Source organism: Zosterops lateralis (assembly GCF_965231275.1).
Source record: "Zosterops lateralis genome assembly, chromosome: Z".
In the NCBI taxonomy this organism is placed as follows: Eukaryota; Metazoa; Chordata; class Aves; order Passeriformes; family Zosteropidae; genus Zosterops; species Zosterops lateralis.
Window position 1 is genome coordinate 3,501,743 of NC_139800.1, and position 12,485 is coordinate 3,514,227.

Sequence of the window (12,485 nt, forward strand, 5' to 3'; positions counted from 1 at the left end):
TATAAAGTCTTTATATTAAAATGAAGTGGAATACAAAAATTGCACTCAGGGAAGAGCTCTGAATGAGGCAGCATATGCTCTGCTACTGAATGAACAGTATTATCTGAAGAATGACCCAGATAAATTACTCATTTCTATTTGTTTCTGAGGAAGAAAGAACTTTCAGATGTCTTAATCTATCATAACATTGCACTCTGTCCTGTGACTGAAAGGTAATTATACGCAATGTCAATAATATATTTTTTATAAAGATGGGAACATGGACTATATGGTCTTTATGAGCTCAAACTAGAAAGTAAGTTGTCTATATACAGACTGCAAGGAAAATATTTCTTGTAAGCACATTAAAAAACTGAGAGGTAGACTTCATCATACTCCGTGATAGATTCAATACACTTTTCATTTCAGTCTTCAATTTTAGGAATAGTGAGAGGCTACATAAATGTTAACCTAGGTAATTATTATTTCTGATTATAAACAACAGCTCCTAGAACAGTTGTCATAACTCTTTCTAAAGTTACAGCCATGACACACAATCCAGAGTAGGAAGTTTGTTTTTTTTTTAAACCAAATACCAACAAGAAGAAAAAAATGAACACTTTGTAAGAATTCATACCTCTCCATCAGGACCAAGACCAGATGACATTCCTTCTGCATTTTCTTCAGCTTTCTGCAACAAATGAAGAAGTGATAAATACTATGTATTTTACTTCAGATTACAAGTACAGAAAGAATAATTTATAGGATATAAACACTTTGGATCATGAATATGTTTCACTTATTTATGAACAGCATGAGATTCATGTTATTGAAGGTGAAGATGGATATAGACAGAAACAGGCCCAGAACAATTAACACAAAAAAAGCATTTACTAATGTAAGGAGGGTACCTACTCACCTCAGTCAAGGATATAAACCCGTATATAAGAAGTGGCTGACCCACTTGACTTCTGGTTCAGACCTAAAGCTCAGTTTCTTATAGGCCATTCTAATGCAAATACAATAATAAATTATTTTCACATGATTTACTATTAATTTCCTCTCAACTGCTTTAATCTCCATTTTAAAGGTGTCAGCAGGCATCACAGATACATGATGTATATTCACTTTTATCTTGGGTAGGTATTTTTGGGTTTTCTGGTCTGACAACTAACTACAAGGAGTATTTTTGGAGGTCTTTGTATTATTTCAATCATGTGTAGAGCTTACTCAAATTAGAAGCAAAAGGAACCCTGGAGTTCTCCACTGGAGAAAGGTGGATTTTTTTTTCTCCCCAGGCAACAACCTGAGAGACAGTACATTCCTCAAGGCTTATCTTCATTTATCTTACTTAAAAATGTCAACTCAGTATGAGGAAAAATTAAAGACATACAGTTTGCTTCTGCATTCAAACTTTCCTAAACAATTCTGAGCAAAAAAGGACATTTTACAGCTTGTTCTTATATTACACTGCTGAGTTTGCAGTACTATAGCAAAATATTACTTTAGATACTACTGTAAAGAGAATAGACTAACAACAAGAAATGATTTCTTAAACTGTATTTTAGAGATAAAAAGCTTCCAAGTATCAATCAAGTGTGTGATAAATATAGTCCATCAAGCTATTCCTTTTTTTGTTTAAGAAGTATACTTGAGGAATAGCTACACTTCTCAATATTGATATAATCCTTAATATCTGCTTCAGATTGTACTTCAGCCTTCTTCTTTGCCATTAAATTCCATTATCTGAAGCACATACTTGAAATGAACATGCAGCAGCTGATGCTTACTAGGAACAACAATAAAAAATTCAAGGCTGCCTGTTCAGCATTCCTGGGCAGCAGGTATGACTACTGACAATGAGAGGAACTGTACCAGAAGTGAAGATCTTAAATAAACAAAGGGCAGGATAATTTATGAAAACACGTATCTAGTCTTGGCTGAATACATTGACTAAGGATACTTTTTCCCTGGATGAACCAGGGCTGGGATCCATTCCTCTACACTACAGAATGCTGTCTAATGCATAAAGATTGTTATAGCTTAGCTACAGGCAATGGAAAAAAACCTTACAGCTCTAATAACAGGAAAGCAGTGAGCATCAGTGCTGTTCACTGTGTAAAAAACATAATCTGTGTGAGCACATTTATAACCTACAGTTAAAAACAATTTTGGAAATTAGAAGAACATATTAAAAAGAAAATAAGTGTAAATAATGATACACATCTGGCACTTTTATTCCGGACCATGCAAACAGATCTTTAATATTGACAACTTAATCCTTGAACTGGGGAAATCTCAATACTAAAAAGTAGTAAGGCACATTTTGTTAATTCTCTGCATAATGACAGGAAAAACTAGTAAAAATAAAGTGAAAAGCTGCACAGCAATTTGAACTAGCCTATCAGATGAAAATTTCATATGGAATATTTTTTCTCAACCATAACTACAGTAGGAAGCTAGAGACAGAAAACACAAATAGGGGAATGTGAAAGAAAGAAAAAATCTATCATGAAGATAGATGAAGATGAAACTGTATCCCAGAGGAAGACTGGAGTAATATTCAGATTGTTTTCTACTGAGAACCTAAGGTTCACTTGGGTATTCTATAACAAGTCTGGCAAAGATTATTTCTTCACCATTTACTTCCTTGCTACCATTTCTAGGAGAAAATCCTAAGAATTGTCTCTTCTCATTTTCCTGTAAGTACAAAACGTTAACTACAGGTATTAGTATACTAAACCTTATTATGGACTACAAAACATAAAATCCTAAGAACTCAAAGCGTAGGACTTGGAAAAAAGACACAGTGCCCACTCATTGCAATGCCTTCCACAACCACGCTATGACAAACTCATAGAATTCTGGATTCAAATAAAGAGAAGTATTTGTGTAAACTCCTACTTCCTTAAGTGACGAGCAAAAAAGATTGCTGGAAATAAGTTAATTACAGAGAAAATGATACAGATGATCAAGACAGGTTTTTTTGTTTGTTTGTTTGTTTTTTGTTTTTGGTTTTTTTTTGCTAACCTTCCCTTAGGTTTTAGGGTGGTATATATATGAACACTGAATATTTACAGGACATGTTTTCTTTCAACTTCAGGAACAGAAAATTTTGTCTTTACTGACATGGCCAGAAGAGAACCCTCTTTCTCCTGCCTACTTTGCCTAAACTGACACAAAAAGAGAAATATATCACATATGTGGACAGTTAAAGGAATGTGTATTTATTTACATTATTAAAGCAATGCAATTATTCCACATGGTGTCTCAATAGTGATTATCTCTACTGTGTATTATATACATTAAATCAGCCCTGTTGTCACTGGTAATACAGGCCAAGAACACCATCCAAATTACATCTTCATTCTGTAGACAGGTGATTGTTCCTATGTCAAGAACATACTCTCAGGAACAGAGGTTTTTTTGAGAGCAGGAGAAAACCTGTACTATTTTTTAGGCCATTAGTGTCCAAGATCAGTATTTTTTCTATACTGGTTGTTTTTAGCATATTTCCAGTAATAAATGCTGTAAAGATAATGCCTGTATTTGTAGCAGTAATTAGTAGCAAACCAGGCATGGAAATGGATTATAAAAATCCTCTTACACACTCTGCAAGAGATGAAAGGTACTCTGAGGTGGTAAGAAATCACAAATCATTTCTTAATCACTATTCCACACATGAAATTATTTTTTTGCGAATTGCACTGTTCAATTTCGACAACTTTCTCTTGCAGGGTAAAACATTTCATATGAAGGAGACTGATCTTGTATAGTTTTAATTAAAGGCTAAAAATGCACAATGAACAATATTACTGGCAAAATAGCCACTTTACTATAATAAACCCAGCCAAGTTTCTTAGCCATTTTCAATGGTCCTTACAAAATGGACTGAGCCAAGTGTATAATATGGAAGTCTACAACAACTGCCCTTGATGGGACAGCTACACAAACCAGACTCTTACCATCTTCTTTACAGAATGCATTTTCGATACATTGCACTCCTTTTGGGTACATCAATCCTGATTTACACATCTGTCCCCATTTTACCTGTACAAAGTTTATGAGCAAGTTAGTGCTCATAATATCCTCATAGTGTTATAAGGATATCAACAGCTGAGAATTTTATAATCCTGCCTCCTTATCACCTTCTTTTGAGATAATAAAAGCATATGTCTATATTTCAATATAAAAAGAAATGAGTTCCCTCAGCATTGCGAATTTGGTGACGCAGATGTTTTTAGACACTGGTATGTGTATGACAATCGGGCTCCACCACATTTATCAACATTTAAATTGGATTTGAAGAAGAAATGGCTTAAAAATATCAGCTGCAACTACTTGCCTTCTTTCTTCTCCTCCGCTTCTTCTTCTCTTTGGCTGCTTGTGCCTGTTTGTGCTCCCACACCAGGTTAGTCAAGTTGGCCACATACTCATCTGTCTGCTGCAACAGGTAGGCCAGGCGTCTGTCCTTCTTCTGATCAATCAGTTTACGGTAGCCCTCTTCATCTTCAGCCTAGGAACACAAAAGACACGTCAGTCGTGACAGAAATGACAGTGAATGTGTGCCATCCAACTACTGTGTCAGTAACAAAGTGTTATCTTAGGTCATTATGGTCTGCACAGAGGGGCAGCTACACAGGTAAAGAGCTTGCTGGATGATCAGGCCCAGAGAATCATGTATTTGTATCAATATGTCACAGCATCAAAGGGCTTGGCAGGCACCTTAAAGATCATATAGTTCAAACTCCCCAGTCATGGTAGAGATATCCCCCACTAGACCACATTGCTCAAAATCAGATCCAACTTGGCCTTTAACATTTCTGGGCATGGGGCATCCACAACCCATTCTAGTGCCTCACTACTCTCAGAGTAAAGCATTTGTTCCTAATACCTGCTCTAACCATACTTTCACAGAACCACAGAATCATTATTAAGGTTGGAAGACCCCAAAGGTACCAAGTCCAACCATCAGCTCGACACCGTCAGGTCCCCCAGTAAACCACGTCATCAAGCACCACATTGACATGTTTTCTGAACTTCCCCAGCCAGCCTGTTTCAATGCTTGACAACCCTTCCAGTGAAGTAAAACCTTTCTTTGATGTAAAATCTGATCTGAACTTTCCCCGGCACAACTTGAGACCATTTCTGATTGTCCTATTGCTTGCTACCTGGGAAAAGAAACCAACCACCACCTTGTTACTACCCCCTTTCAGATGGCAGTACAGTGCAATGAGGGCTCCCCTGAGCCTCCTTTTCTCCAGCCTAAGCAACCCCAGCTCCCTCAGCTGCTCCTCACAGGACTGACCTTTCCCCAGCTCCACTGCCCTTCTCTGGACATGCTCCAGCACCTCAGTTTCTTTCTCAGAGTGGGGCTGCAAAACTGTGCAGAGGATTTGAGGTGCAGCCTCGCCAGCACCAAGTACAGGAGGACAATCCCTGCCCTGCTCCTGCTGCCCACACCATTGCTGCTACAGCCCAGGATCCCATTGGCCTTCTTGGCCACCTGGGCACTGCTGGCTCCTGTTCAGTCACTGTCACCAGCACCTCCAGGTCCTTCTCCTGTGGGCAGCTTTCCAGCCCCTCTGCCCCAGCCTGTGGCCCTGCCCGGAGTTGTTGTGAGCCAAGGGCAGAGCCTGTCACTTGGCCTTTTCATAATGGCACTTTGCTACACCACTGGCCTCAGCTTTCGATGTAGTCCGAGACACAGCTGGCTTTCTGGTCTGCAAGTGCAAATTTCTGGGTCCTGCTCAAATTGTCATCTCCCAACACACCCAAAATCCCTCACTGCAACATGTCAGAGAAGCACACTTTATGTGAGGACAGTATGAAGAGCCATATCACAGGAGTCTATCCTGTGTCATGTGGTATTTAACATGTCAATCGGTGACATAGAGGAAGGGAGGGACAGCACTTCAGTCAAGTCCGAAGAGGACATGAAACTGGGGGGTATCTGTCAATATGCTCAAGGACTGGGGTGCACTTCAGAAGGACCTGAGCAGGCATAGAAGCTGTGTCATTTCTGACGTTAGAGGTTTTCAAGACAGGATTGAAAAAAGTCTTGAACAACCTGTTTTGAACTTATTGTAAACACTTCTGGAACATGGTTCAACTAGAGAGCTCCCTGACAGGCTGAGTGACTCTGAGACATAGATTCCATGATTCTACACATTTTCTACTCTCATAGACTAATGACTGGAAAAATCTGCAGTAGTTATGACCAGCAATGGAGGAAAAAAAAAAAAAATCAATGCTACATTATGGGACCAGATGGGACCCATCCCAGGGTGATGAGGGAGTTGGCAGATGAGGTGACAAAGCTGCTCTCCATCATTTCCCAACAGTCCTGGCTCACTGGTTGAGGTTCCAGGTGACTGGAAGCTGGCCAGTGTGTCACCCATTCACAAGAAGGGTGGGAGGGAGGATCCTGCTAGATATATGCCAGTCAGCCTGACCTCAGTACCCGGTAAAGTCATGGAGCAGTTTATACTGAGTGTCATCACACAGCATTTAGAGCATGGCCAGGGTGTCAGACCAGCCAGCACGGGTTTAGGAGGGGTAGGTCATGTCTGACCAACCTGGTCTCCTTTTATGACCAGCTGACTTGCCTGGTAGATGCAGGAAGGGCTGTGGATGTTGTCTGGACTTCAGCAAAGCCTTTGACACTGTATCCCACAGCACATTCCTGGAAAAGCTGGCAGCCCGGGGCTTGGACAGGAGCACTCTCTGCTGAGTGAGGAACTGGCTGCATGGCTGGGCCCAGAGAGTGGTGGGGAATGGTGCTGCATCCAGCTGGGGACAGTCACCAGTGGTGTTCCTCAGGACTCTGTGCTGGGACCAGCTCTGTTCAATATCTTTACATGAATGAGGGGATTGAGGCTTTCATCAGTAAATTTGCAGATGACACTAAGCTGGGAGCACGTGTTGATCTACTGGAAAGTAGGAGGGCTCTGCAGAGAGACCTGGAATGGTTGGATGGATGGACAGAGTCCAATAGGATGACATTTAGTAAGTCCAAATGCTGAGTCCTGCATTTTGGCCACAATAACCCTCTGCAATGCACTAGACTGGAGATGGTGTGGCTGGACAGTGCCCAGGCAGAAAGGGACCTGGGGGTGCTGGTGACAGCCATGAACATGAGCCAGCAGTGTGACCTGGTGGCCAAGAAGGCCAAAGGCTCCTGGCCTGTATCAGGAATGGTGTGTCCAGCAGGAGCAGGGAGGTCATTCCTCCCCTGTACTGGGCACTGGTGAGGCCACACCTTGAGTGCTGTGTCCAGTTCTGGCCCCTCAGTTTAGGAAGGACATTCAGACACTTGAGCGCATCCAGAGGCGACAACAAGGCTGGTGAGGGGCTGGGAACACAAACCCTGTGAGGAAAGACTGAGGGAGCTGGGGTTGTTTAGCCTGGAGAAAAGGAGACTCAGAGGTGACCTGATCACTCTCTACAACTCCCTGAAAGGTGGTTGTGCTCAGGTGGGGGTTGGTCCCTTTCTCCAGGAAGCAACTGACAGAACGACAGGACATAGTCTCAAGCTGGGCCAAGGGAAATATAGGTTGGAAACTAGGAAAAAGTTTTTTATGGAAAGGGTGATAAAGTACTGGAATGGTCTGCCCAGGGAGGTGGAGGATTCACCATCACTGGATGTGTTTAAACAAAGACTGGATGTGGCACGCAGTGCCATGGTTTAGTTGAGGTGTTAGGGCTGGGTTACACTTGATGATCTTGAAAGTCTTTTCGAACCTAGTCATTCTATGATTTCTGTGATTAGGCATATTGAATGTTCTGAAGCAGAGATGGTAAGTCTCCTACAGAAATGACTTTTCAAAGACATGAAATGCAGGCACTTCATCACCGAGGGTAAGAACATAGCAGCTGGACATAAAATTGCATTTAGTCCTTTTTCCAGTATTAATACAGAACCTTTCCTTCTGGACGTCATGTGAATTTTTTTCAAAAATCAGATTTATGTATCACTGTTCTACTCTGGTTTTATTTCATCTCTGATAGAGTTCACTATCAGAAACAGGATTCACCAGATAAACCCTATCTCTGAGTCATCCTGACAACTTCTGCATCCTTGTCATACTGCGCAAGTGTGTTGGACAGAAAATGAATACTATTTTCATGTGCTGCGAGGATGTAATACAGAATGTCAGAAAAATACGAAAAAGCAGCAGAGGTGCCTGTCTCAATTTTGGCTGAAACAACAAATTAAGGAAGTACACAGTGACTTATAAAACCAAACATGAGTAAGGAATACTTTAAAGATGATTACATTAAAATACAGAACTCTGGGAGGTCTCCTGCTTTTCTAGAGACACCAGAAATGAATACAGTTAGAAAGAATAGCTATAATGTTCAAATTGAACTTGCAAAACTCCTTGCAAAATTCCATTGTTATGTTCAACCCACCAAAATTACAAGGATCAAAGCCCAAGTTTTCAGGAAAAATGAATTATCATTATAATTTTTTTTAATGCTTCTAACATTACTGAATACAAAGTCTGTGTAATCTAGCCAAGGTACTTCCTCTACACATTTAAGCTTGTCTTGACAGTATCTTTTTAACTCATACCAATGCCCATTTTTGCACGATATATATAGTACTCCTAATGAGCTGTGACAAAACCACCATTTCCAATCATAGAAAATGAAGGGAAATTTGTGGAATGAATTCAGCATTCCTGAAAAGATCTGCACAAAGTTTTAGACACAGCACATTTTCACAGACCATGGCAAGCATGTGAGAGGAGATGATGTTTTAAAAAAAACCCACTAGTACACATCTGCGAATTCCAAATTTACCAGAACTGGACTAAAACTAAATAGGCCAAGTAACCCCATTAACAAAACACAGAGATTGGTTTTGCAGAAGGGTTTAATTCAGCAGTAGGTGCAAAACCCTAAACTGAAAGTGCCTGTGAAATTCTGCATGTATGGTAAAAGCTTCACCAGTCTTGGTGAGGTAGCATTGATAATCTGGAAGCATTGGTATCCTGTTCCATTTCTGGACACTCAAATCTACTTCCTAATTTTCAGCAGTGGACATCTTCATTACTTATCACACTGCATGTTCAATCTGACATAAGCTGAACCTCACAACATACAATACTTCCCAAATGCCAATACTGCTTTTATTTAAAATCAGTTCCTTTTTTGCTAATAATTAACATTTTTCCAAGCCTGGTTAGACAAACTGCTGATGATTGTCTCCAAATAGAAAAAAGCTCTCTAATACTGATTACTACATAATTTTAAGAAATGCTAATAATTTCCACTTTACACAAACTTTCATTTCCAAGTTCCTACCACTGTCAGATCTAAACTTTTCTGCATTTCACTTTGTGATTTTTAAAACAAACTGTTCAGCCCACATTCATGGTGGGGATAGATTTTGGACAGAAACCAGTGCTTACATCTGCACCTGTATTAGATACATACTGCTTTTTGCCAGCAAGTTGCAAAGTAAACTTGTCAGTTTCCTTTCATACTGTGTTGGTGAAATGATAATAAAATGTTAAGATAGAGTTAACCAATGTATTGAAGAGTTTTTTCTACACAAAGTCACTGCCATACTTGCACATATGCACTGATCTGTCTACGCTTTGAATTCCAGAGTTATTTTAACTCCTGAAATGTAGGCAGCCCCCTGACTGGTTCCACAGCATTCTGAAGAGACATGATTATACAAAAACCCATTTTACTCTGTTCTTAGAATGATACAGCTGATATTGTGAGGGTATAGGGAAGGAAAAACCATGAAATGGTAAGGAGTATGATATGGACACTTAAATGGGTAGAACTGACTGCTATTCATTCTCAAAATACATGCATTGCTGCTATTGGTCAGGTACTTTCATATGTGGAATCAACTGTATGTAAAAGTTGTGGAGTAACAGTGTAAACAAGTTAGTCATCTGATATCTTCAAAACTATAAACCTAAAAATAAACCAAAGCTTGTTATTTGTAAAATGGACCAACAGCCCTGCAATTATACAAAATTGTTAATAAATGAAGTTAATAAGATTAAGTTGCTGTTATTCAGAAGTGGCTGTGCCAAGTTTTCATGCTAGTAAAAAAAATATTCCTATAAAAAACCTTAGAAAAGAAGGAGCTATAGGTTAAATTCAATAGTATCACTCTACAATTAACAGAACCATACATAGTAAAATGTAGTAGTATTGGATTTACACTTTTTTCATTACCAAGTACTTAGCAAAGGAAACACGGGAGTGGCTGAGATAGTTTATAAGCATATTAAAAGGATATAGTACATAACTAAAAGAATCATATTCCTTTCTCTACTCCTTACCATTAGTCTCCTCATTCTTTCTTTCTCAATTCTCTCAGTTTCTTTTTTCTGCTCACGTTCAGTGTTGGCATGCCAAGTTGCCACAGCTTTAGAAAGTTTCTGAATTTTTCCAGCGACTGACCGGTGGTACTCTTTAAAATCTTTAGCATGCTGCAATATGCTGTTCAGGTATTCCTAGAAAGAGAATCAAATTAGTGCAGGCACTCTTACATAGCAAGGATCTCAAATCAGGAATGCAGGAGCTCTAATCTTAAAGTCTTCCAATTACTTACCACACCATTTGGAGTTTTTTTAATCAGAAAAACTCTGAAGGTAAATAAAATATGTAAAATAGAAGATCTGCACAGCAAAACAAGCTGCATTTCTGTCATGGGGCAAACACCTAATAAGTTAAAATACCTGGTGCTTCTGCCTACGCTTCCTCTCCTGTTCTATCTTCTGCTGCTTTTCAAGCTTTTCTGTCATGCGAGCCTCTCTCAGGGTCTGGCGCTTGCTCCGTTTGTAGGCTTTGGAGTTCAGGGCTGTCTCCAGGGTCGTGTCACGGCGCATGCAGGCCACCACCTCTTGCCTTAGCTACCAGTGGAGGGAGGGCGGAAAAGGACAGACACTCAAAAAAATGGAAGAGCTCTTAACGAAACTACTTTAAACACTGCTATGGTAGAGTAAAAAAGCAAACGGCTCAAAATATACCCCAGCTTCCTCTTTTCATTATAGCTTTAAAAAGATGCGCATTGATACAGTTGCAACAGCTACATCTGTTACCCTAAACAAATCTTAAACCTTCACAGAATGTTCAGAAGTGTTAATTACATTTAATCATAATTTTTTCCCTCTTTACAAGATCCTGGTAACAATTGTCCTGCTGCAGTAAAAGGGGCCAGCCAAGATGTTACACCATCAAAATAAAACACAAATGAACCACATACATAATGGACTTTCTAGTGCTGGACCTGAACATAACTGACAACTTGTTTCATTGCCAGCTGTACAAAAGACAGGTGAGATAGGTAAATGTTAAGAGCTTGGAACAGTATTGCCACAGTCCCAGCAGGAGAGCGGGGAGAGCCTGCTGCTTTTTATCTAACCTCTGACAAAGCTTCATTACAAAGGAGTGCCAAGAGTAGAAAGGAAGGAAGACTTGGACACCATGGCACAACTCCTGCCAAGGCTTTTGTCAGGAAATATTTTGCTTGACCTGCCAAATTGCATCTTTGTTCTTCCAAACTAGCGGTAAACCCCAATGGCAAGAGGCCTGTAACAGTCTGGCAGTATGATTCCTTTTCTGAAAATAATTTGCTGATACAGGCACTCAACATTCAACTTAAATCTTATGTTTCCTCCTATGTTTCATATGATCCTCCTATGTTTCATTTTCAAAGTCTTTGCCACAGCAGAAATCCCAAAAACAATTCAGAGAGAAAAAATGCACAAAACACCAACATGCAGTTTTTATCAAAACAAAGGGAATTGTGGAAATATTAAGTATGTCCAGAAGGAGGTATCTGTTGAGAAGACCTGTGCTGAAAATCAATTTGCAATCTGTCCAGCAATTGTTTTTGTCTTTGTACCGATGCCAAGACACAGCTCTATGGACACATTCTAGACTGGAAGATAATGCTACACATTTTTATTACCAAAATAAAATAAAATCTAACATTTCCATACTTGTTTCTTGGTTATGTCCGCTGTCATGCAGGATCTGCTTACACTTTGCACTATCTCTTTGCAAAATCCTTTCCTACTTTACTCTTTCCTGCATGAACATATTTGCTTGTGACCACTATTAAAATTTTCCCCAAGTAAATGGGATTACCTGGCGCTGGAAATTCAGTAACCTAAGTGCTTTCAACTCCACTGTAGCTTTGGTTCGCAGGTCAGGGGGCAGAGAACCAGGAAGGTTCTCCAGTTCCTGGATTCTGTGAGCAATTCGAGCCTGGAGCCTACAAAACCAGAAAACTGGGTAAGACACCACGAGAAATCTGAAAGGCATTACTAAAAATATATAGTAAAAACAGTTTAATTCAGGCATTTACATGTTTTTTTCTTAACTAACAGGCTTTTGCAGAGATGACACTAGGTATCTTTTCTGCTTTGAAAATAAATTGTCAAATGATCAAAATCTCCCTTGGCCTGTCTTTTCAACTAAAACTATAATATGAACTTGGGAATTCTATTTTACACATATTATTC

The 12,485-nt window shown here is 39.6% G+C and overlaps 1 protein-coding gene across 4 annotated transcripts in view; it reads right to left on the reverse strand.

Moving 5' to 3' along the window:
• The window catches only part of SMARCA2 (SWI/SNF related BAF chromatin remodeling complex subunit ATPase 2), a 119,543-nt gene that overhangs the window by 67,466 nt on the left and 39,592 nt on the right, over positions 1-12,485 (reverse strand). For all 4 annotated transcript variants that reach the window (XM_083884149.1, XM_083884151.1, XM_083884152.1 and 1 more), the window contains exons 7-11: positions 12,109-12,235; positions 10,695-10,868; positions 10,296-10,469; positions 4,321-4,495; positions 617-666 (exon numbers count right to left, since the gene is read on the reverse strand). In XM_083884149.1, the coding sequence (XP_083740275.1) occupies positions 617-666; positions 4,321-4,495; positions 10,296-10,469; positions 10,695-10,868; positions 12,109-12,235 (700 nt within the window). The remainder of the gene's footprint in view (positions 1-616; positions 667-4,320; positions 4,496-10,295; positions 10,470-10,694; positions 10,869-12,108; positions 12,236-12,485) is intronic.